The following is a 25,701-nucleotide window of genomic DNA, read 5'->3' on the forward strand; positions in this document are numbered from 1 at the left end:
AATGCTTTTCGACCAATTGTTGCAACCATTTTTTTTTTCTGTTTGGCTGTTTTTTGGTAAATGCTTCATCGTTATCATGTAATTTAGGAAAACAAAGTCAACTTATGCAAAAGCATATTGTAATTATTTCGAAGAAGATATCAGGGTTGGAAGAGGCTATGCGAATAAGGAGGTATGTTGTTGGGTTGCTACACAAGAGCCTTGGACATTAGTGTTTGTTAATTTTATTTTATTTTTTCATTAAAATACAAGTTCCTTAGTTTCTTCCAAGCATAATGGTCTGTGTTCATTAATGTTTGTATTTTTCTACAAGGAAGTGAACCTGTGGAAGAACAATAATTTTTTTTTTTGATAAATGAATAATGATTTTATTAACAAGAAATTGACAAAAGTAGCAATTCCAAGATTGTTTGGTTGGATCAGATGGATATTGGCCGGACCTTTTGAGTCTCGATGCTCACTTAGCTTACTTAAGACATTACGATCTGTTTGATATGATGCCTATATCTTTAGATAGATGTTATGAAAAATATCACATTTTGATACTTGTATGATATATGTCATGTTTAGAAAGGTGGGAGTAGGTTGATAGCCATAAGATCACCGTATAGAGGATAGGCAAGTCCATGTCAGTAATGGGAACCTATTTCTGGTTTTGGCTATTTTCAATTAGCCACAGCACATGGCATGATAATAATAATAATAATAGAGTATATAGAGGGAGCCACGTATTCCAAAGGAAGGGAGATTACATCATATATTACACCCACTAAGATAGCTAGCCGAGGCTAGCTTTCTTACAGTTATACTTTATAAGCCCTTAACTAGGTTTATAATTCCTCAGAATAACGCATTCTGCCTACCTCTGCCTTGGCATTTCCATCCTCCAAATTGCTTGCTGACCTTGGGCTCCAAATTTATAAGCATCTCAGTTCAGCAGCTAACTTTCTTATTTCCCTTCTCATATGTCTTTGTTGCCATGCTCCCTTTTTGTGCCCATTTGGGAGGGCTTTCACATAGTGGATTTTGGCGTTACATGAGCTGAGAAACCCATAAAGCTGTTAAGCCATGTTCCCAACGGGCCCTTCATCATTCTTCATCCATCATGTTACCATTTTTTAATCATCTTCTATTAGAGTATTTTTAAAGTTCACTGATTTGACCAGCCAAAGATATTCCCCTTAGAGTATACTGCCAAGATAATTCCCCTAATGGAATCCCCAGTCTCACCAGACCAGAGTATACTGCCAAGATATTCCCCTTAGAGTTTCTAATAACTCCCCCTACTCCAGACAGGCCTCAGTTCCCCAAAATTCTCCCATCAAAGTCCAATCTAATCCAGCTGTTGAGTGGTGGGGACCACACAGGTGTAGCATTAGAGGAAGCCAGCTGCTACCAATTCCTTAATAAGTCATCATTTGAGAAGTGTTTGAAGGTCTCTAGTGTCTTGACCCAATAAATAACCTTTAGCTTTACATTTTCAATGATGTTATCTACTCCATGGGTAGTGTCTTTGGATATTCTTGCATTTCTCTCCTCCCATACACCTTACAATGGCTGTTCTAACACACCTCCAAAGTGTTTAGCTTCTCATCTTCGGTGGAGAGAAGAATGCTACACTGAATAGATTAGGCAGATGGTGGATTCCAATTACTACCAAACAAAGTGAAAAAGAAGTCCCAAACATGTGACACAAATTGGAAGGAGATTAGCAGGTGCAAATCTGTTTCCCTTTGTTATTTGCAAAGGAAACATACACAAAGTGAGAGGCATGAATAAGGCCTTCTCCCTTTTGATCATATCACAGGTATTACTTTTGCCATAAGTGATTTCCCAAGCAAAAACCTAATCTTAGGAGGGATCGGCCCAAGCCGCAGATCTTTTATAAAGGTTGCAAAAAAGATGCTTTGAAAGAAGAAGCACAAGAGAATAAGCCATAATGGGTTAAGGTCCAGATTCTTCCATTAGGGACAGGTTCATTAATAAAAAACATCCTTGGACCTTGAGGAAAGCTAATAATGATAAAACTCTTGGAGGTTCAAAGTCCCTCAAACTCCTTCTAAACCCAAGTTCAATGAGAAACCAAAAGAGTAAGAGAAGCAATGGGAAATGACTTTGTTTCTGTTAAGAGGAGATAGAGAAGAGAACAAGGAGTCTATCATTAAGAGGGATGTCTCCCCACCAGATGTCTTCCCAAAATTTGATTTTATTCCTTGAGAATCATACCCAAGGAATTGGGGGGAAAGATGGTCAAATGGAAACAATAGCTTTCCAAGGGGAAGATAAGGAAACTCTAGTATTCAAGCTGGCATCCTAGCCATTTTTTCGAAGAAGGTAAAGTATTGTATTGCAAAAAGAAAACCAAATACATCAGCTCATGTACAATGAGAACCTGTACACTGGGATCCTAGCCAGTTGAGGACAGTCCATGAATGCTTTTAACGACTTTATGCCACAGTCTGTTCGTATCCAAAGGGAACCTCCTCCGCTACCTACAAAGGAGAGTGCTATTTTTCTTCACAATTCTCCCCAAACCTAGTCCACCCTCATTCTTTGTTATTTCCACAAATTGCTAATTAATCAAATGGTCTTTCTTTAATTCCCTGGGTTCCCACAAGAAATCCCTCATTATTTCCTCCATTATATTTGCTATCACTGAGGGGTCCCTAAAACCTGAGAGATAATAGATGGGTAAATTGAACAGAGCGGCCCTAATTTGGGTGATCCTATCTCCTAGGGATACATAATTTATCTGCTAAGTTGCTAGTCTTTTCGTGAACTTATCCAATATTGGACTCCAAAAGGTGATACTTTTTGGATTACCCCCTAAAGGAAGGACCAAATGTTTCATTGGCCACTCAGACCATAGAGCACCCTATGGTTCTATCCTATCCTTCCACCACCTCTCTTTCTAAGTTAATTGTGGCTAAACTACTTTTATTCAAATTTATGTTCAAATTAGAGATTTTTACAAAGCAATGTATGATGGCCTAAGTTTCCTAATATCCTCCTCTCCCCTATCTTCACAAAAAAAAATTAATGTTGTTAGCAAATTGTAAATTGGCAATTCACACTCTATTCCTCCCCACCTTCCAACCCTTAATGATGCCTAGAGAATCAACTAGGGGTATTAACTAGCTAAATACAACCACTATTAAGGTAAAACGAGAAGAGGGATAGTGTGTCTCCTTACCTGAGTCCTCTCTTTGCTAAAAAAATCCTTTCACTCTTCCATTTACCATCACTGAATGATGGCATGGTTGAATGCAGCCCCTAATCCATCTCCTCCATTTCTCCCCAAATCCATCTCATCCATTTCTCACCAAATCCACAATTTTGCATTGCCCACTCCAAAAAATGACCAATCTATGTAATCATCAACATATTCATTTACTGTGAAATGTGAAGATCCGATCAGTTATAGTGGGCTGCATCCAGGATTTTAGTGCATCTCTCTATAGTTTCAACCATATTTTTAACTTCTACATTCAAGATTCTTTTCATTAGAAAACAACATACACCACAAAAGCTCCTTATATCAATGTCTAATTTACTCATCCATAACCAATACAACCAAATAGTGCTCAAACATCCTTATATTAACGTGGACCTACTGCAATCAGAAACTCTTTTTTGTCTCTTGCTAAAACATTTTCATGTCTTGGAGGGCTAAGCTCTAATATTCTTTTTCTATGTTCAGCTTGGTGTATCATCAACATACTACAAAAAGTGTCTGACCAAGTAAAGGCATAGGCTAAACACATGAGCTTTGCGGTGTCTTGGTCAATAGACATTCTCATTAAATCACTTCTTATGCTACTTTTTACTCATTGTCTGGTTCTCATTAGTTTGTTCTGTTTTATTATGAAGGTCATGTTATCATTAAGTGATTTCTTATGTTTACTTTTGCCATCATTGTCCAATCATTTACAGAGAACGTGAACTTCGAACAACAAAACCTTTTAGGAGAATACCACCTTTAAGGCGGGGAAAGGTCTCAGCACCTCTTTCAGTTCCAGATCACATTCCAAAGCCACCATATGTAACTACAACTTTGTTACCTGAACTGTCCAGTGAAGCTCAGATTCATGACTCTGGGGGCATTGCCCACATGAGGACTGCATGTGAGCTTGCTGCTCGTGTCCTAGACTATGCAGGCACATTGGTCAGGGTGAGATTTGAAAACTAATTATTTTTTATCAGATTACTGTTCTCTATGCTTTACCTTTAAGTTTTGTACTCTTCATAAATAAAGTTCTTATTATTAAAATGTGTAATGATACAGTTAAATCATTTTCATTATCAAGATACACATTCAATTGAATCCATTGCTATGATATTAAATATGCCAATCTCTAATTGATAAAAAATCCCGATCTCTTGATTATCTCCGCATTGTATCATCATACTCGTGTCATCCATAAGTTGTTCCTATGAATTCACAAACATCAGGGTAATGTGCATATTAATTGTAGAGTGGAGCATAGACTCCCACATCACTAGTGCGCTTGGATCTCTAAGTTGGGAGTAGAGATCACTATTTGCTGATTCGGTCAAGCTTCTTGTGAAAGAAAGAGGAGGAAGATGAAGATTTCAGCAGTGGAGAGGGAAGGAGAAGAAAAGAGTAGGAGGTCAACTAGGATTATGAGAAACTTAACCCTAGCCGCCAGCCCCTCATTATATTTATATTTAACTTAAAGATGAGATATTACAAAGATGCCCTTAGTAGGGCGGCTACTAAAACTGAATAGTCACAACTTTAAAAAATAAAAACTAATGGGCCTAAGGCCCAACAACTTCTTAATTAAATAAACACAAACTAAAGACAAACCGAGCCACTCAACAAAACAAACCGGGCCACTCAACACTCCCCCTCAAGTTGGGAGTAAATGTCACACATTCCCAACTTGCGTAGATCATGCTCCAGCTTGTTCTTTGCAACACCCTTTGTGAGAACATCAGCGAGCTGTAGATTAGAAGCAACGTATGGAAGACAGACTTCTCCAGAAGTTACCCTTTCTCTGATAAAATGTCTATCCACTTCAATGTGCTTAGTTCGGTCATGCTGGACTGGGTTATGGGCAATGTTAATTGCTGCCTGGTTATCACAATATAGTATCATGGGTTTTTCTGCCTGTACACCAATTTCTTCTAACAGAGAACGGATCCAGAGAAGTTCTGAAACTCCATGCGCCATGGCCCTGTATTCAACTTCAACACTTGATCTTGCCACCACTGTTTGTTTCTTACTCTTCCATGAGACTAGGTTACCCCCAACTAGGGTGCACATTCCTGAAGTTGATCTCCTGTCATCAAGGCATCTTGTCCAATTGGCATCTGTATAACCCTCTAGTTTCAACTGTCCATGATCAGTAAACAATATGCCTCTGCCTGGGTGTCCCTTCAGATAAGCAAGGATCCTGTCAACTGCCTCCCAATGCTGGACTCGTGGGGCATGCATGTATTGACTTACTACACTCACTGCATAGGAGATGTCTGGTCTTGTCATACACAAGTATAGCAGCCGACCCACAAGTCTCTGATATCTCCCAATGTCCTTTACTAGTTCACCTTCTGTTGCACTGATTTTATGGTTCTGATCAATAGGGGTGCTAATTGCCTTTGTTCTAAGCTTCCCTGTCTCTCGAAGAAGGTCCAAGACATACTTCCTTTGAGAGATAAAAATTTCATGTTTTGATTTTGCAACTTCAATGCCTAAGAAGTATCTCAGTTCTCCAAGATCCTTAATTTCGAATTCCTTATGTAGGTTCCTCTTCAGACTATCAATCTCACTGAGATCATTCCCAATGACAACAATATCATCTACATAAACAATTAGGACTGACACCAAAGATCCCCTGCACTTCACAAACAAAGTGTGTTCGGATTGAGTTTGAGTGTAGCCAAAATCAATCAAGGCCTTTTTGAATCTGTCAAACCATGCTCTGGGATATTGTTTCAAGCCATATAGTGACTTCTTAAGCCTGCATATCTTTCCCTTTTGAGTATCATTGTAAAAACCAGCAGGAAGATCCATATATACTTCTTGCAGATCCCCATTTAGGAGAGCATTCTTCACATCCAGTTGAAACAAGGGCCAAGAGTATGAGGCAGCAAGGGAAAGGAGTATCCGAACGGAGGTCATCTTTGCAACTGGCGCAAAGGTCTCTAAATAGTCAATGCCATAGGTTTGTGTGTACCTTTTTGCGACAAGTCTTGCCTTATACCTCTCTATACTTCTATCTGCCTTATATTTTACTGTGTAAACCCATCTGCATCCAACTGTCTCCTTGCCTTCTGGTAGGTCCACAATGTCCCATGTCTGATTCTTAATCAAAGCGTCCATCTCTTCCTGCATAACTGTCTTCCACTCAGGTTTGGAGAGAGCCTCACTAACACCCTTAGGTATAGACATTGAATCAAGAGAAGAGAGAAAAGCACGATAGGAAGGAGAAAGTCCACTGTATGATAAGTACTGTGAAATACAATGAGCAGTACACTTTCTCTTCCCTTTTCTAAGAGCAATAGGGAGATCAAGGTTATCTGTAACAGAGTTAGTAGGATCAATGGGAACTGAAATAGTAGCAGGATCAAGAGGAATACCTGAATCCATATCAGCCAAATCTGGAGTCTCCAAGGGATCGACAAGAAGTGGTGTGAGTTCCTGCTGTAGTGGAATCAACCGCCTTGTGAAGTCTCTGTCGTGAGTAATGCTGAGAAACAGAATGCAAAGGAGGTGGCAAGGTAGGTGCCATCGGGTGGTGGTCAAGCACATGAGGTGACACAGGGACTGGAACTGGGAGAGGGATAGATTGCTGACTTACTTCCCCAAAACACTCCCCCTGAGAAGGATTCTGTGAGAAGAAGTACGTGGATTCAAAAAAGGTGACATCCATGGTAACATATCGGTTCCCAGAGACTGGATCATAGCAGCAATACCCTTTCTAATTCGCTGCATATCCAAGGAAGACACTTCTTTGCCTTGGGATCAAGCTTCGAACGGTGAGGGTCAAGGATGTGTGCAAAGCAGACACACCCAAACACCATGAGAGGAATATGAAACATCTCCCCCTAAGGAAAAAGAAGGCTGAATGGAGTGCTGAATCCAAGTATACGAGAAGACACCCTATTAATCAGATATACTAATGTGAGAACTGCATCACTCCAAAACCGAACTGGAATTGTAGATGTGATCATCATGCTTCTTGTAGTCTCAATAATGTGTCTGTTCTTCCTTTCTGCAACACTGTTCTGTTGTGGACTGTAGGAGCAACTGCTCTGATGGACAACACCATATTCTAACAAATACGAGGCAAGATGTCTTTCAAAATATTCCCTAGCATTGTCAGATCTGAACACCTTTATTCTTGTTCCAAACTGTGTTAGTACCATCTGATGAAATTGCCTCACCAAGGATGGTACTTCATCGCGGGATTTCATCAGGTAAATCCAAGAGTATTGAGAGAAATCATCCACAAATAGGAGAAAATAGCGATAGCCTCCCATAGAAGGAACATGGTAAGGGCCCCACACATCCGAATGAATAACATCAAAAGAAGAAGAACATCTTTTATTACTAGGTTTAAAAGAATGTCTACAATGCTTTCCAAGTTGACAACCTTCACACTCCAGACTTGACAGACTAACAGACTCAAAAAGTTTTGGAAACAAAGAACTCAAAGAAGAAAAAGATAAATGACCCAAACGATTATGCCAAAGCATAATCTGACTCACAGATCTTGACTTACTGTCCTTGCTAACATGATGACTCTGGTGAGGGAGAAGAACATCCAGGAGGTAGATTCCATTCACTTCACGACCACTCTCAATCGTCCTCTTTGAATTCATATCCTGCAAAATACAACATTCAGGAGAAAAAATTACTGAGCAGTTTAGATTCTTAGTCAAACTACTAACAGATAACAAATTAGTGCTCAATCTGGGAACATGAAGGACATAGGGTAAACAAATAGAATTATTAATCTTGACAGATCCCTTCCCAGCAATAGGAACATGGGATCCATCAGCTGTGGACACCCTATCTCTGCCAAAACAGAGCTGGTAAGAGGAAAAAATAGTGGAGCTATGGGTCATGTGCTTTGAGGCTCCAGATCCCTCCTTACCTGAAGTGGAAACATAATTTGCAGTGACGTGTGAACTACCTGTGTGAGCAAAGGAGGTAGAGTGAGCTCCACCAGTGCCACCTGTACCTTGTTGTCCGCTTGCGGCTGAACTGAAAGTAGCTGTATCCCGTTGGTTCAGAAGTAGCCCATACCTCTCAAGTTCGGCCCTTATTGCAGCAGCTGCAACAGACTCCAAAGCAGCTGTAGTAGGAGGGGCCGGAGTGTCACCAATAACTACCATGTGCGCATTTCCCTTCTTATTTTTCACTCTAGTCGGCACGAAATGTGGGTGAAGCTTCCAACAAGTATCTCTTGTATGTTTAGGCTTCTTACAGTAGTCACAAACCAAGTCTCTTTTGTCTTCCTTCTTGATTTTACTGCCACTTTGTTTAGGTTTCACAACACTTACCATGACAAACTGATCAGAAATTTGGGTTTTCATCATCACATTCCTCCTGCGCTCCTCCCCTGACACAAAAGCATATGCTTGGGAGAGAGTGACACTATCCCTGGAAAGAAGATGCTGTCGTGCAATATCATACTTAGGGTTAAGGCCAGCAAGGAATTCAAACACCCTATACTTCTCTAAATGTCTCTGATAGGTAGTTGCATCCTTGGTGGTTTCCCAAGCAAAGGTCTCCAAATGGTTAATCTCCTGCCACAGGGTCTTAAGGGCTGAAAAATAGGCTGCAACAGATCTATCTCCCTGCCTTGTAGCAATAATCTGATTTCTCAGTTGATAAGCCCTAGCAACATTCTCCCTTTGTGAATAGGTTTCTGCAACCCCATCCCATATCTCCTTAGCAGTATTTGCCCATAAGAAATTTTTACTTATATGTGGCAACATGGAATTACACAACCAAGTCATCACCATATAATTTTCCTGCACCCACCGGGAGTTGCTAGTTTTGGGTTTCACCTCTTCACCAGTGATATAACCTAATTTCCCACGAGCCCCAATGGCCATCTTTGCAGATTGTGACCATTCCAAGTAGTTTGCACCATCCAACCTAACTGTAATAATGGTTCCAGCCCCGAAGGGGTCTCCAACACCCTCTCCCACTGGTCTCATTTCACTCCCGGGCATATTTTCAACTCTGTGCCCCTCCATGCTTCTCAAAAAAGGTAAAGAAAATAACTAAAAATTGCAGCAAGATCAAACAAGACACCTTTTGGAACCAACAACACTTTCTTGGTGTCCTAAGCTTTCTTTTCACAAAAGATTCCTTTTCTGTGGGATGAGAGAAGAGAGAGAAAAGACAACCGCCCTCTCTAGAAGCCTCCAAACCACGTGGGACTTAAATCGCCCCTTACAAAAAACTCCAAGGAACCCTAAAAAGCTAGGGTGCCTCTTCCTAGGTCAAAATTGAAGAATCCAGCAAAAATAGGACTCTTCCCCTTTCTCCAGTTTTTCCTAATTCTGATGAGAAACCCTAGACCAGCTACAGGGCACACAGATCCATCAAGAAAATCCAAAAACTGGGCTTACCTGAGAGCTTCGATCAGCCTCTTAAATCACCATGCAATCGGCCGATCTAGGGCTGCATGAGAGAACAACTTCAAGAACCTTCAACCTGCTCTGATACCAAGTAGGGATCACTATTTGCTGATTCGGTCAAGCTTCTTGTGAAAGAAAGAGGAGGAAGATGAAGATTTCAGCAGTGGAGAGGGAAGGAGAAGAGAAGAGTAGGAGGTCAACTAGGATTATGAGAAACTTAATCCTAGCCGCCAGCTCCTCATTATATTTATATTTAACTTAAAGATGAGATATTACAAAGATGCCCTTAGTAGGGCGGCTACTAAAACTGAATAGTCACAACTTTAAAAAATAAAAACTAATGGGCCTAAGGCCCAACAACTTCCTAATTAAATAAAAGCAAACTAAAGACAAACCGGGCCACTCAACAAAACAAACCGGGCCACTCAACATTGGGCATGGATGGGAATGGAATTGTTGACAGATGGAGATTGGGAACATCTACTGTGTATGTTTTTGGTTTGTTCAGCTATTTGCTGTCTTGTGTTCTAACTATTTATCTTCACTTCTATTAGATTCTCTTCATAGCAGGTGCATCTTCTTTCATTATTAAAAACACTTCTGATTGTTAATGATCAAAAACAAAGAAAGACAAAACAGATGGAGATTGAGATAGTTTTGGTAACTTTACCTTGAGATTCTGTATTCTTTAGATTCTTTTTGATGAATTGTGTGAAAGGGCTCACTTGGAGTATATTGGAAGAAAATATTTGTGTTCAAGTTGGAAGAAATTAGAGCAGTATCAATACGACAAAAGGATTGATTCCTGGATATGGATTATTCTTCTATGTTTTTTTTTTTAGTTTCAGCTGTCATGAGACCTGAGAGCGGCCACTTGTGCCAAAGTAGCCAGAGGTTAGGAACTTAGGACCGGTTAAATCCAATAAATGAAGTCATTAAGGAGTTCCTTGATGGAGGTGATCAGCATTATACATGAATAAAACCTTCATAGTATTCGAACCCATCAGCTAGGTAGGATGTTTCTACATGATTATCACTAACTGGGTAACTTGGTTTTACAATTGATTGTTAGAATTTCCATGTTTCATTGTAGGGTTGCAACAAAGTGTTGTCACCATGTTAATTCATCGAAACCAAATAATCCAGCCATGCACACATTAGGTAATTTGATTTTTCACTTGAACCAATTGCTTAACATTGTTAGGTATTGATATTTCTAACTTGTCTTGGTGTGATTGTAGACCATGTGAGCTCACACAAAACATATTAGGCTAGCTTAGCAGTTCTTAATTCTCATAGTAAGGTAGGAGACCTTGGAGGTAGCCTCCAGTTTTCCATTTGTTAGAGGGTTGTTTTTGTTAGGTTAGGAGAAAAGGCAATCACTCATTGGGTAATTTGGTATTACCCTGGATCATTAGAATTTCTGTCTTATATTTTGTAGGGTTGCAAGAAAGTGTTGTCACCATGTTAACTCATGGAAACCAAATCAACCAGGCATGCACTCATTGGGTGATTTGATTTTTCACCTGAACCAATCGCTTAACATGCCAGGCTAGCCCGATATTACTAACTTGTCTTGGCAAGATAGTACTAGTAGTCCATGTGAACACACAGAACACACATTAGGCCACCATAGCGGTTTTTGATTGTCATAGTAAGGTAGTAGACCTTGGAGGTAGCCTCAATTTCTCCATATGTTAGTGGGTTGTTTTTATGTCATTAGGGTTAGGAGAAAAGGCAATCACTCCCTGGGTAATTTGGTTTTACAATTGATTGTTAGAATTTCTGTGTTCTATTGTAGGGTTGCAAGAAAGTGCTGTCACCATATTAATTCATCAAAACCAAATCATCCAGAAATGCACGCATTGGGTGATTTTTTTTTTTGAGAAAAGTAAAGTATAAACTTATATTAACTGAGAAAAAATATACAAGTATGGTCCTCTGTACAATAGTATTTTATACAAAAGTATTATGTTGATATTTCTAGCTTGAACCAATAGTCTTTGAAATTTTCACTTGAACCAATCACTAACATGTTAGGCTATGTTGATATTTCTAACTTGTCTTGGTATGATCGTAGACCATGTGAGCACACACAACACATTAGGCTAGCTTAGTAGTTCTTAATTCTCATAGTAAGGTAGGAGACCTTAGAGGTAGCCTTTACTTTTCCTTATGTTAGAGGACTGTTTTTATGTCATTTGGGTTGGGAGAAAAGGCAATCAGTCATTGGGTAATTTGGTTTTACCCTTGATTGTTAGAATTTCCCTATTATATTTTGTAGGATTGCAAGAAAGTGTTGTCACCATGTTAACTCATGGAAACCAAATCAACCAGGTATGCACTCATTGGGATTTAATTTTTCACCTGAACCAAACACTTAACATGTTAGGCTAGCTCGATATTACTAATTTGTCTTGGACTCTTGGTAAGATAATAGTCCATGTGAGCTAACACAACACACATTAGGCCACCTTAGTGATTTTTGATTGTCATAGTAGTAGGCCTTGGAGGTAGCTTCTATTTTTTCCATATGTTAGTGGGTTGTTTTTAACTTTTTGTGTCATTTGGGTTAGGAAAGAAGGCAATCACTCACTGGGTAATTTATTTTATAATCAATTGTTAGAATTTCTGTGTTTTATTGTAAGGTTGCAAGAAAGTGCTGTCACCATGTTAATTCATCAAAACCAAATCATCCAGGCATGCACACATTGGGTGATTTGATTTTACACTTGAACCAATCGGTTAACATGCTAGGCTATGTTGATATTTCTAACTTGTCTTGGTATGATTGTAGACCATGTGAATGCACACAACACATATTAGGCTAGCTTAGCAGTTCTTAGTTCTCATAGTAAGCTAGGAGACCTTTATGGTAGCCTCTATTTTTCCATTTGTTAGAGGGTTTTTTTTTTATGTCATTTCGGTTAGGAGAAAAGGCAATCATTCGTTGGGTAATTTGGTTTTACTCTTGATTGTTAGAATTTGTCTTACATTTTGTAGGGTTTGTTGTGGATGCTTTTATTGGGAAGACATACAGCCGCAAACAACAACAGTAATGGGCGCAAGATTCAGTGTTCCTACCTTATCTGTTAGCTAGATACAGTGTCCCTATCTTATCTCTCAGCTAGATTCAGTGTTCCTATCTTATCTGTTAGCTAGATTCAGTGTTCTTATCTTATCTGTTCCTATCTTATCTCTTAGCTAAATTCAGTGTTTCTATCTTATCTCTAGGCTAAATTCAGTGTTCCTATTAATTAGGTAGTAGCATTATCATTTAGAGATAAATGTTGTTAGGATGTTTTCCTAAAGAAGGACTCTTATCTTCTTGTAATCTTCTATTTAAAGGAGCAGATGTTATTCAATGAAATTATCGATATTTCAGTCAAGAAAGAGCAGAGGAGAGTTGGTGGTCTCTTTAACAAATCACCATTAAGGCGCTAAAGATAGGTTCCTCGAGAAAAGGGAGAAACAAGGGAAAACAAGAAGTTTTCCTCGTTAACCAACCCGTGACGAGGTCCTATTCACGGGCCCATAACAATTTGGTATTAGAGCAAGGCATCATGGGTGACTTTGAGCAATTGAAGACTAGGGTTAATGATCTGGAGCACAAACTCGTGGAAAACAACAAGGAGGTGCGCGAGATCAAGGACGACGTCCGAGAATTGAGGTGCTTGATGGAGTTATATTTTTCCAGCAAGGAAAAGAGTTCGGAAGGGGCTGCAACCACAGACGGCCGCCGACCAGACATGGCAGAATCGTCTGGCGAGCAGCAGGTCGTTGCCTAGGGAACCGCAATCGTTCCCAAATACAACAGGCTGGAATTTCCTTCCTATAATGGAACTGGAGATCCTTTGGGATGGCTGTACAGATGTGAGCAGTTCTTCCGCAACCAACAGACAGAGGACAGGGACAAGGTAGGCTTAGCCGCATTCCACATGACAGAGGAGGCGCATCTCTGGTTTTATATATTGGAGCAGGAGGAACCTGGGCTCAGTTGGACCCAATTCAAATCCTACTGCCTTCTCAGATTCGGGCCCCCATTAACAAGCAATCCATTAGGCGAACTAATCAACCTCAAACAGACTGGAACTGTGGTTGAGTATCAGCGCCAGTTTCAGACCCTCTTTACAAGAGCATCTTCGGTACGACCAGACCAACGGATTGACATGTTCACTGCAGGGTTAGCGGAAACTTTGAGGGTGGATGTGGAGATGCAAAATCCCCCCAATCTGATTACTGCTATGAATTTGGCTCGCGCTTTTGAACGCAAATTGCAACTCAATCGCGGAAGTATCAGTATCGGGCAGCCTCAAACAACATGGGCAGCCCCGAAACCACTCGGAATGGCTCCATCTTCAGCAGCCAGCCAAGAACAGAAACCACAGACGAGCAACAATTCCGGATTGACATCCAGTGTGGGAAGCAGCGTTGTTGCACCCCCTATTAAGCACTTGTCCAGGGCTGAGATGGCAGAACGCAGGGCGAGGGGACAATGTTTTAATTGTGATGAACTTTACTCAGCAGGGCACAAGTGCAAGAGACTTTTCTGCCTCCTGGTGGAACAAGAGGAAGATGAGGATGAACCCTCTTCATTGGAACCCGATCCTAGAGGGCAAAATCATTCCACCTATCCTGGATTCCTTTGACTGTGTTTCAAGACACCTATCCTGTCGAGCTTGAGAAGCTCTTAGTCCAGGAGGGGAGTAATGTTGTGGATGCTTTTATTGGGAAGACATACAGCTGCAGACAGCAACAGTAATGGGCGCAAGATTCAGTGTTCCTACCTTATCTGTTAGCTAGATACAGTGTCCCTATCTTATCTCTCAGCTAGATTCAGTGTTCCTATCTTATCTGTTAGCTAGATTCAATGTTCTTATCTTATCTGTTCCTATCTTATCTCTTAGCTAAATTCAGTGTTTCTATCTTATCTCTAGGCTAAATGTTGTTAGGATGTCTTCCTAAAGAAGGACTCTTATCTTCTTGTAATCTCCTATTTAAAGGAGCAGATGTTATTCAATGAAATTATCGATATTTTAGTCAAGAAAGAGCAGCGGAGAGTTGGTGATCTCTTTAACAAATCACCATTAAGGCGCTAAAGATAGGCTCCTCGAGAAAAGGGAGAAACAAGGGAAAACAAGAAGTTTCCCCGTTAACCGACCCGTGACGAGATCCTATTCGTGGGCCCATAACAATGCAAGAAAGTGTTGTCACTATGCTAATTCATGGAAACCAAATCAACTAGGTATGCACTCAGTGGGTGACTGAAAAGCAAATGCCTGTGCTGACTATTTAGCCAATAGAGCTATATATCAAACTGCGAGAGGTACTTATGCTAATCCTCTAGTAGATATGTGTCAATTGATATGGGAGGATAGATTTGGGAGTAGTAGGATAAGACTATGTGATAGTTTAGTTTCTTAGTTTAATGTATATATCAATTTAGATTAAAAAAGATAAGGTACATTTGTATTATATGCTGTGTACAAGTGAAAATAGGGGTGGATCCCCTACACAAAAAAAAAAGGTATTTGGGGTCACTTTGCTCATCATGGAGATCCAAATCAACTGGGGTTTGATGTAATTCATAGTAAGAACAAGCTGGATGGATCCAGATACAAAATGATCCGAATCCAGATGGATCCATATCCATTGTCTGCAATTTCTTTTACACACTTAAGAACAAAATAACTTCCAAGGATCCATAGTTCTAAAACTTCCTAAAAATAATAGATTAGGTTGGACCTCTGACCCAACTGCCTATTAGTATTGCTGCTGTAATTGTAGTAATGATGAAAATAATAGAAGGTTTGGATCTGGTAATATCTTGGCAAGCTTTTGGAGGGAATCATTGTTATGGCGTATTCAGGACCAGGAATCTATTGTAAATTTGTAACTACCCATAAACCATAATAAGATTCTATCACTAGGTTGGAGAATGAGGGTGATTCTCAAGTGCTGAATGGTCAAATAAGATGTGGCCATTTGGACACATGACCACTGAGGGATAACATTATAGAGGCTTCTACTTTGGCTTCAAGGTGGATTGCTTGTTCAGGTGGATCCTGTGGTTGTCTAACTCATTAGTAGAGAACTTAGCCAGGATTAAGGTGGGAAGACCTGAGATGTATTGAAGCTTGTCCATGCCAGAATGATATATATATTTTATGTATTTCTTTTGAGTTAAAGAAGGGAATGGATGGTTTAATATACACAATCTGTGATTTCCTTTTAGGTGCATCCTTAATCTGATTATATTCTTTTTATCCCTAGAAATCAGAGTATTTTCCCAACATGGTAGAAGTTTTTTGCATAAGAGACCTTAAATATTTTTCTGGGAACAGATATCTGGTCCAACACCAATGTTGAAAAAGTTTTAAGCATTTTGCACTCGTTTCTTTGTTAATCATTTTATTCTTTGAAGTGATAGGAAGTATATATACATATAGACATGCATAAGTATTTGGATCAAGCAGATTCCTTTAACTGAATGTTTTCTCAACTAAATATGATTTTGGTCTTCTTGTTTAAATTGTTTATTTCAATACTTTTTCCCTTACATGTCATGGTTGTCTTACATGACATGACTTTGCTTAAAAAGGATCTGTTACATTGCATCTGTATGCCTTTATCAGCCATCCGTAACAACAAACGAAATTGACAAAGCAGTGCACAAGATGATCATTGATGCTGGTGCTTATCCTTCACCTCTTGGCTATGGAGGATTTCCAAAAAGTGTATGCACATCAGTTAATGAGTGCATGTGCCATGGAATACCTGATTCACGCCAGCTACAGGTTTTGTTTACTTGGTGCTGAATCTGCGATGCTTTATACAGCAAACCTTAGAGTTGAAGGTCTTGTTTTTTACACTGATGATAATCTCTTGTGCAGGATGGTGATATAATAAACATCGATGTTACTGTCTTCTTGAATGTATGTTCATAAATAGTTCCTTTGTTTCAGTTTAATCACATATGCTTCTACTGGTTTTTGTCTTTCATCATTCAGTTATTTACCAGTGTTCTATTATTTACTATAAAACACTTAATATGAAATACATCATTACATCTATTTTGGCAACATCTATGATAATAATATGTTTGATTCTCTGAGTTAGTTGAATGGATGCTCACCTTTTTGTCTCTTCATGGCCTTAAATTTTGATTTTAATGGATGTTTTTATCACTTCCAAGTTGGAATGATACTTCAGATTTCATTGGAAACATATCAATATGGCACATATTAAGAAACTTAGCAGGGAAACTATATCAATTCATGATTGATATTTCATAAAATTATAAAAACATTGTTGATTGCAACACTACTATAAATGACTTTTAGTTAAGAAAGTAGGCAGAAGCATATATATATATATATATGACATTCTAATGGCCAAAATTATATTTTTCTGTTTTCATTCTAATGTACTAACTCAGCTCAACTAAGACTTGTCCCAACCATATGGTGTTGGCTACACGAATCCTGTTCCACCATTCCTCTCTGTTCACTGCTATATCCAGTTTTAAGTTATGGGCCCTTAAATCATTTCTCACTACTTCAATCCGTGTCCTTTTTGGCCTGCCCCTATCTCTTCTAGACCCTTCAACTTGTAATAGATCATTTCTCACTTATGTTGTGAATGGTCTTCTCTGCATGTGACCAAACCAATTTAGACATGAAGAGGCCATCTTAATCTACTTTTCCTCATTTTATTTTCTATTGGAGCCACTCCTGGTTTCCTTTAAATAAATCATTTCTGATCTTATCCTTTCTAGTTTTCCACTAATCCATCTTAACATTTGCATTTCTTTCACACTGATTTCTGGACATTTTGTTTCTCAACTGCCCAACAATCAGCTCATACAACATTGAACATTTCTGACTTCCTAATTGGTTTACAAAATTTTCCTTTTAGCCTATGTGCATTAACTGTAATCTACAATACATTTGCACCAACAAAAATGATATCTTTATCATCTTTTATAGGTAACAGAGATAAAATTGATTATATACAACATTTAAGAACACAGGGATGTGAGGCAAGGTGCTAGGACCTTTAAATCTTTCAGGCATAACCCTTGATCTACCACATTTTAAATAAAAATATCAAATTAAAATGAGAAGTTCAGAAATATGCATAAGTATGTTTTTACATAGGAAAAACACCTAATAAATGATCACAGAAACAACAATTTAAGAATTTTAGGTGCTTTCTGAACCATTTAATAATTTTTAAGAAATCTTAAATGTTAAATAATACCTCAAAATGGCTTAAAATATGTTAAAAACATAGGTATAAGCACATACAGTGTCACATGTAGGTAGTATGCACATTTACATATACAAACACATAAAGAAGACATCTAAATGTGTGATGTAAGCCCCAGAGTTGGGTCTTGAGGTGTTTTCCTTGAGCCTTGCCTTGCCTTGAGGCATAAGCTTCATATACTTTTTAAAACATTAATTCATCATCATGTAAGTTTTTAAAGTATTAATTATATAATAAATGCCAATTTACCCAGCAATGGCCTCTACATAGTAAAAAACAATAGACAAGAAATAACCTGATTCAAAAGAGTGCTTAATCTTTAGTACAAAAAATTCAACTTCCTAAACACCCTAGACCTATCCAGCCTGGGAGGATGGCATATACAATGCAGTGTTTTGGGGCCTGCATTATTATTATATTTTTGATAAAATTCGGGGCCTGGATTATTCACAACCCCAGTAAGGCAACTGGGTTATGAGTCAAATGTTTGACCAATAGGTTGATCCAATGACATCTGTGCATGTCAGGGTTTGATGGCTACTCTCGTTTTCATGCATTAGTTGAGGTTTGAGTCTTGCAAATTGACTTTTTCTAATAAAGAATATGCATATTTAAGTCAATACAGATATTAGTTAAAACTTATAATATTACAGATATTAGATAAACAACATAGAACACAAATAGTGTTGTAGATCAGTGATTATGTATATCATTTCTTTCAAGAAATATGATGCAAGTTCAAGTCTCTTCACTGTTATTTCTGGAACTACATTAAAGCAATGACCTGGATGGGTTACTGATAACTGCCTGTGTTGCTAAAACCCAGATTTTCAATGGTTCATCTGGGTTGATGGTGGTTTACTGAACCCACAAAGTCTAATGGATTCTGATTCAAATGGTCTGACTGGTTGAGCCAATTTAGGTCTGAAAAGATTATTAGCCTACAGAAATGCCAGAAAAATGCCTCCTTAATCTTTTTCAGAAAGAACAAAGTATAATTGTATTTCTATGGAAATATGAGGGAAAATTCCCTATACACTTATACGGTAAGTGACTATACATATCTCTATGCTTGCAAAAAGAAAAGATAAAGTATAGCAGTTACAAGAATTACATGTCTGAGTTATGTTATTTGAGCTGGCCCAAGAAATGATCTTAGCAGACTTCATCAGGTTGGGATTATTTGTTCATGAAAATCTGGGTATTTCTTTCTATCCGCACTGTCAACATTACAGTAGCAGAAATCTACCGGCAGACCATTCTGCCTTTTCTACTTGTGCCCTCAATGTGCCAGCAGGTTGAAGCTTCCAAGATCAAGATGGTTTGAGGGAAGACCCAGTTCACCTGAAAGGTGGTTAAGTAATGGGCCTGGATTTTTTCTGTTAAGATTAGTAGTGCAGAAAGAGTTGATCAGCAGATTGGTGGTTGCAGAAAGAGTTGATCAGCAGATTGGTGGTTGAAGAAAGAGTAGCTTGTAGAAGGAATAGAAAGATCTCTTCTGATGAGCTTATCCTTGGTTAGACACTTGCCAAGCAAAGCTATCCATACAAGAAATGCTGCCTTAGAAGTTATTTTAATGGCCAGGAAAATATTGTGGAGGAAGTTTGTAGAGTTGGATGATGTAAGTGATGGACAATGGAATTGACTGAAAAAGGCCCAGATTTCTCCCATTTCCAAATTCTTCTATCTTCAGTGTATGGGTCAATATGGTGATTTTGGAGGCTGAGCATCTCTGCCAGGTGCCCAATCTCCCAATAATAGGGATTTCATCTGAATTTAGGTGACCATCCACCAAAGGAATTCTGCCAGGATGACATATCAACCGTTTCCATGTTTTTGTTTTCTGCGTGCTAAATAGGGAGGGGAAACCCAAAGGCCTTTTCCCACACCAGCAGTTGTGCAAGAACCTTAACCTGACACGGTTTCCCACCTTAAGGGAGATGCCTTCTAGGAAATGTGGCAGAACCTTGTAAGTGCTCTTCTAGATTGACTTGCTAGTGGCAGAGACTGTTATATCTTGACTTGCAGCCCTACAGACCGCATTTATCAATGATAAGCTGTCTCTGTCTGCATTGAACCTTCAGTGCCCCTAGTTCTTAATCTTTCTCTTAATGAATTGGAGTTTCTTGGCCACGAGGTCCTGTACCCACAACCTCACAGGAATTCCACCAATCCCAGACCTTGTGAACGAAACCATCTTCTCTTAGTCATTAATTCTTGAAATAGGAAGAACCTAGGGGCGTGAAAAATACAACCTTTGACCAGGAGCAGATGGGAGTGGACAAGTGGTCAGATAGAGGCCTGCACAGGGCTTCTTGATGAGTGGCTGGGGAGTGTTCTTCCCATTCTTTTTTTTTTTTTTTGGAAAAGGTAAAGTAATTTTATTCAGCTCAAAAAAACATACAAGCTGGGTTCAGACCCAGAAGGACAGCCTGAAAACCACAGCAGTTACACTCTCCACCAGAAATTAGAGCAAGAAAAAGAAGACAAATTTAGACTTTTGAATTCCTCAGATACAGATATCCAAGAAATCAGCTTTCCCACAGCTCTCTGAATGATATCTTCAGGACTTTTAGCTTTATTACAGAAAATTCTACTATTCCTCTCAGCCCAAGTGTTCTTCCCATTCTGGCAAGATCAAATTTGACAAGTGTGGGATATGATTGGTTATTTGTCCAGGTGTATGCAGTCCCAGAAAGGGGGGATCAATCAGATCATGATGATTGATAAACAAGGCAAAACCCCTTGTACCTGCAGTATGGAACCACCCTTCTTGTCATGAGATAATCTGATGGCATTAAAATCTCCCCCTAATCTTTGTAACAGAGGATCCAAATACTGCACCTAGAATTAAAAAGAGGATACAGAACTCACATATGCCCAAAGAATTAGAAGAAAACATTTAGGCAACACAATTTATTCCAAAAGTACAACTTTTGAATTCTAAGAAGCAGCAAAGCACTTTTCTACAGCTTTGCTCATTAACCCCTCCCTGTCCTTATGTTGAATCTTTTTTTTTTCTCCTTTTGTTTTTTGCACCTTGAAGTGTATAGATATGTGTGTGTGTTTGGGGGGGGTTGCACCTTGAAGTGTATATATATAAAATAGGAAGAAAAGGCATAAGCTATATTGCCAATATCAAAACTAATGAAAGAATTCCATTGAGTCCACAAGCTGGAACAATTTTGACATGATTCAATAATATTGTTTTCACAATCAAAGAAAAACAAGAATCAAGGCAGACTGGTTTAACTAAATATGTATATTTTCTTTTCAATTTTTAGTGGACATAATGTAAATGCCTCACAGGCTGATGAGTTGCAAAATTTTGTAGTTCACTTCTTATCTTCATAATTTACAATATCTATAGCATTTCCTATTTCTTATCATTTATTTTTGATGACTGATATTTCTCTTTATTATGTGATTGGATTACTTTCAATTTTAGGGTTATCATGGTGATACTTCAAAGACATTTCTTTGTGGGAATGTTAATGATGCTACAAAACGCCTTGTGAAGGTATAATTGCATTGCTAACTTTAGAAACACTGCTGCTGCTGCTACTACTAGTCCTAGACTTGCACATGACACATACTGCTATTATTGTCAATCTATCATCATCATTATCATTGTTTTCCTACCTGGGTCCCAATTCATTATTTTCTTGTATATTAGGTCACTGAAGAATGCTTGGAGAGGGCTATATCTGTATGCAAAGATGGTGCTAGCTTTAAGAAAATTGGAAAGAGGATCAGGTAAGTTGCTTAATCTTTTCTAATTTTTCTTTTGTAGTTACACTGACATCAAGAAATTTACTAGTATATCAGTTATGTTAATTGTATGTCAGATTTTTTTTTTGATAAATAAGAAGGATAAATTTCATTAATAAAAAACTAATGCAGTTACAAGCTTCCCGTGGAGAGGCACGAGCTGTGTCCTCTCCTAACAGTAGGAAGAAAGACAAAAGATAGAAAACAGATTCAGTCTACAATTGAGCCCAATACAAACTTTCCCTATTTACCCCTTGCTTTGCAAGACCATTAGCCATAGAGTTTGCTGATCTCCCCACCCATTGTATTCTCACTGTCAAGCTTCTTGTTATGCAGTTGAATTTTTTAATTTCATTCTTAAAACACCACACTATAGATTCCAGATTTTGTAGCCAGCCCACTACCACCTTGGATTGGGGAATGCTCCATTTTCTTGTTTTATAAGATGTACATGAAAATATTGCTGGGAAGAATGTAGTACGTGCAAGATTTCCAATTAGAGGGGGAGAGTTTATTTTTTGAAATGTACTATGGATGTCTATGATGTGGCTTGGCATCGTTCTCAGTCACTGAGTTAATTTATTTCAGGTCTGGCATTTAGACATTAGACTGTCCATGTGGCCATGGTGAGTTACATTTTTTAGTATTCAGTCACTTTAATAGTGTATATGCCTGACCAAAGAATTGTACCTTTATTACTACATGTAACTTTTCCTTTATGTGCAATTAGAAAAGGAAACGTTTCATTTGGTGAAAAAGAATCAGTGATTGGTTTTAGAGTCTGAAGATGGAATTTGGTTCCAGCTGTAAGTTATGACATATGACCCCCACGAAATGTACCATCTGGCCTGCAATTATTACTTTCTGATATATTAAGTTGACTTCATACTGACATGCTCCTCATTTAATCATTAAATTGACTTCATGCCAACAGTTATTAGCCATTCTTTAGGATATAATGCCATCTATTGGGTAAAACCCTTGGACAGCTTTCAAGTCTTTTCCGTCGCAGACATTCTAAGAACATGGCCCGAAGTAGCACAATCTTTGAGAGTAAGAGATAAAGCAAGGCTGGAGTGGAAACCACCAGAAGGCAATAAAGTAAAACTGAATTTTGATGGCTCCTATGGAAATCCAGGCATCTCAAGAATTGGAAGAGTATTAAGAAACTCTGACAGGAGGATATTGGGTATGTTCTCAGGACGGATTGGCAACGAAAACTCGCTGAAGGCTGAACTATTGGCACTACTACAAGGGTTAAAGCTAGCCAAACAACTAGGATGCAGACATGTTGAAGTGGAAGGGGACTCAAAAGTAGTAATTTCATGGGCAACAAATAGCAGCCATACCCCATGGACGTTTAAACGTATGATTAGGGAGGTGGAGAAGATTGCAAAGAAGGTTGAGGCTGAATTTAAATGGGTCCGAAGAAGTGCAAATGGACTAGCTGATGGATTAGCAAAACAGGGGGCATTGAGACAGCAACTATTTTGGGCTGCACTGTAATGAGGGGTAGAATAGAGTGATTAAAGGGGATCAACAATCCCATCACCAAGTTGTATAAACTCGTTACAATCTGAATTTCAATAAAATATATATTTAATGATCAAAAAAATATATAATGCCATCTATTGCCAACTCTTCCTGTTGTTTTGCATATTTAGTTTGGGTTGGAATATTTTTTGAGAATCCTGATTGACTTTGTTAACACCATACTATCTCAGTGAACATGCCGAAAATTTTGGATATAATGTGGTGAAGAGATTTGTTGGGCATGGCATAGGGACAGTCTTTCACTCTGAACCAATTATATTACATTACCGTAAGTAATAGCTTATTATCATTTCTTTTACATTATTCTCTTCACTTGGCATAACTTATTATATTTGTAGAAAATACATTTTGATCAATCTTTGATTTCTTCACAGTAGAATGTAACCTAATGAACCAGTTTATATTATTTTAAATAAGGAAAGGAAAATAAATGGCCCTAAGATAAATGCCAAAGTATGCTATTTATTTTCTGGGCAAGCTAAGAAAAAGGTAATTATCTCACTAAGATTCCTAACAAATTTAATCAGTATTATTGTGAGTTGTGCATCTAAATCTTCTTCTTTGATTATATATTTATCATGTAAACCAAATTTCCCATGATAATGTTTTTTTACAGTATGTGCTTATAATTTAACAATGGATATAGCATTTAATAGAATGGAATTGTGAAACATAATTTATGTAGTCGACCCCATATGGTTGGGATAAGGCTTAGATGGTGATTATGATGAATAATGCTTTTTACTGTACTGCACATCCCTGACTAAATTGGAGGGCTGCATCTATGAAGGAAAAAGTACATCAGTGAATTAGATTGCCCAATTTGATCCCCCAAAATGCTAAAATCATACTTGAAATTAAGATTAGTTTCTTTCATGTTTTTTTTTTTGATAAGTTAGTTTCTTTCATGTTTTAAAGATTGCTAAAATAGAAGGATGTTGTATCCTTCACAAAGATTGTCACAAAAATTGCTTTAGTTCATAAAGAATTGGTTGTTTTCTTCCTTTCTTTCAAGTAAGGGTGTCAATGGACTGGTTTTGGATTGGACCCCGTCCAGTCCAAAATCAATTTGGACGGATTGGACAGACCAACAAGACATTGGATTGGACCAATCCAGTCCAAAATATTTAATAGATTGGATTGGACCTGGTCCATCCGTAACAAATTTATATTGGATTGGATTGGATTAAGCCAATATCTGGTCCATTGATATAAGATAAGAATATATGTGTCAATGGACCAGGTTTGAGTTGGAACCAATCTAAATCAAAATGAATTTTAACAGATTGGACAGTCCATACATTGAATTGGACCGGTCCAAATTGGTCCAGATTATTCATTGGATTGGATTGGACCTGGTCCATTTATAATGGACTCACATCGGACTGGATCGGATTGGACCAAATCCAGTCCAATTGGCACCCATACTTTCAAATGCCATGGCAATTTACATAATGGTGGATACACCAAGGGGTACATATCTATCTCCAAAAATGGGCCATTTGACTGAAAGATGATAACTTTACCAGATTATTTTGGTTTTGGTTGTGTCCAATAGTAGTGATGAAACTCTCAGTGCCCTTAGTGGTTGTAAAATAAATGAATAGGTTCTTTACACTTGTCCCTTTTGACTTCCAGATTTAGTAGTTAGAATTCTTATTTGAATGTCCCTATAGGTTACCTACTGGTTTGTCTTGGTTCTAATGCAATTAGGAGTTGTTTTGGGTTAGTTTTTGAGTCTAATTTGGTCATTGTAAAGGGAGGCCTTTATTATTCTAAATGTAGTTAGTTTTTGTCCTGCATCGTATTGGACTTATTGGATAAGTTTCTAATTTTAAAATAACACTCATGAGTAGTAATATAAAGCTACTTTAGAAAGATTCCTTTACAAGACCAATGACTGACTAAATAATTTCCAAGTTAAAAACGTTTCTTCTGTTTTTAATTTGGTCAGTGCCTTTCTTATCTTCTTAATTTGATTGTGAATTGCTTGACAGGCAATGAAAAACCTGGGTTCATGGTTGAAGGCCAAACATTTACTATTGGTGAGTACATTTTCAAGTTTATAATAACTGGAAACTTTATGATATGAGGCGAAGCAGGGCTTTTATTTCTCTTCAAGTACAATCATCTTCCAGCAATGACTGTAAAAGTATGCACACGCCCTTAGCATAATTGAATACTAGTAAATAAATTGTCTTTTATTGTTAAATGGTGTATAGGTACTAGTAAATAAATTGAATTAAGAGAACAGAAATTGCTACAATAATTTTCACCATTGGTTTTGTTGGAGGTGGTAAAGCCAACACCATATCCATGGAAGCCAATTAAAAGGTTGGAAGTGGAGAAAGAAAAGTAAACTCAAATCTCCGTCATGTAGCATGGGTAGGAGATTAGGGATGAAGATTGGCTCCAGCCATTTGGTCAACTTAATATGGAATAATATGCTGCCTGCAACTTCTGTACATATACATGGTAATGATG

At 38.2% G+C, this 25,701-nt stretch overlaps 1 protein-coding gene across 13 annotated transcripts in view; it reads left to right on the forward strand.

The window, feature by feature from the left end:
* LOC104603035 (methionine aminopeptidase 1B, chloroplastic-like) overlaps nt 1–25,701 on the forward strand; it is a 37,422-nt gene that overhangs the window by 9,517 nt on the left and 2,204 nt on the right. For 6 of the 13 annotated variants that reach the window (XM_088904139.1, XM_088904138.1, XM_088904143.1 and 3 more), the window contains 6 exons: nt 3,934–4,171; nt 16,257–16,418; nt 16,515–16,556; nt 21,341–21,412; nt 21,569–21,648; nt 22,653–23,381. In XM_088904139.1, the coding sequence (XP_088760265.1) occupies nt 4,112–4,171; nt 16,257–16,418; nt 16,515–16,556; nt 21,341–21,412; nt 21,569–21,648; nt 22,653–23,169 (933 nt within the window). In that variant the 5' untranslated portion in view covers nt 3,934–4,111 and the 3' untranslated portion in view covers nt 23,170–23,381. The other 7 variants (XM_088904133.1, XM_088904134.1, XM_088904136.1 and 4 more) reach the window with 3 other exon arrangements.

This window comes from Nelumbo nucifera, chromosome 4 (assembly GCF_055504915.1).
Source record: "Nelumbo nucifera cultivar China Antique chromosome 4, China Antique-T2T, whole genome shotgun sequence".
In the NCBI taxonomy this organism is placed as follows: Eukaryota; Viridiplantae; Streptophyta; class Magnoliopsida; order Proteales; family Nelumbonaceae; genus Nelumbo; species Nelumbo nucifera.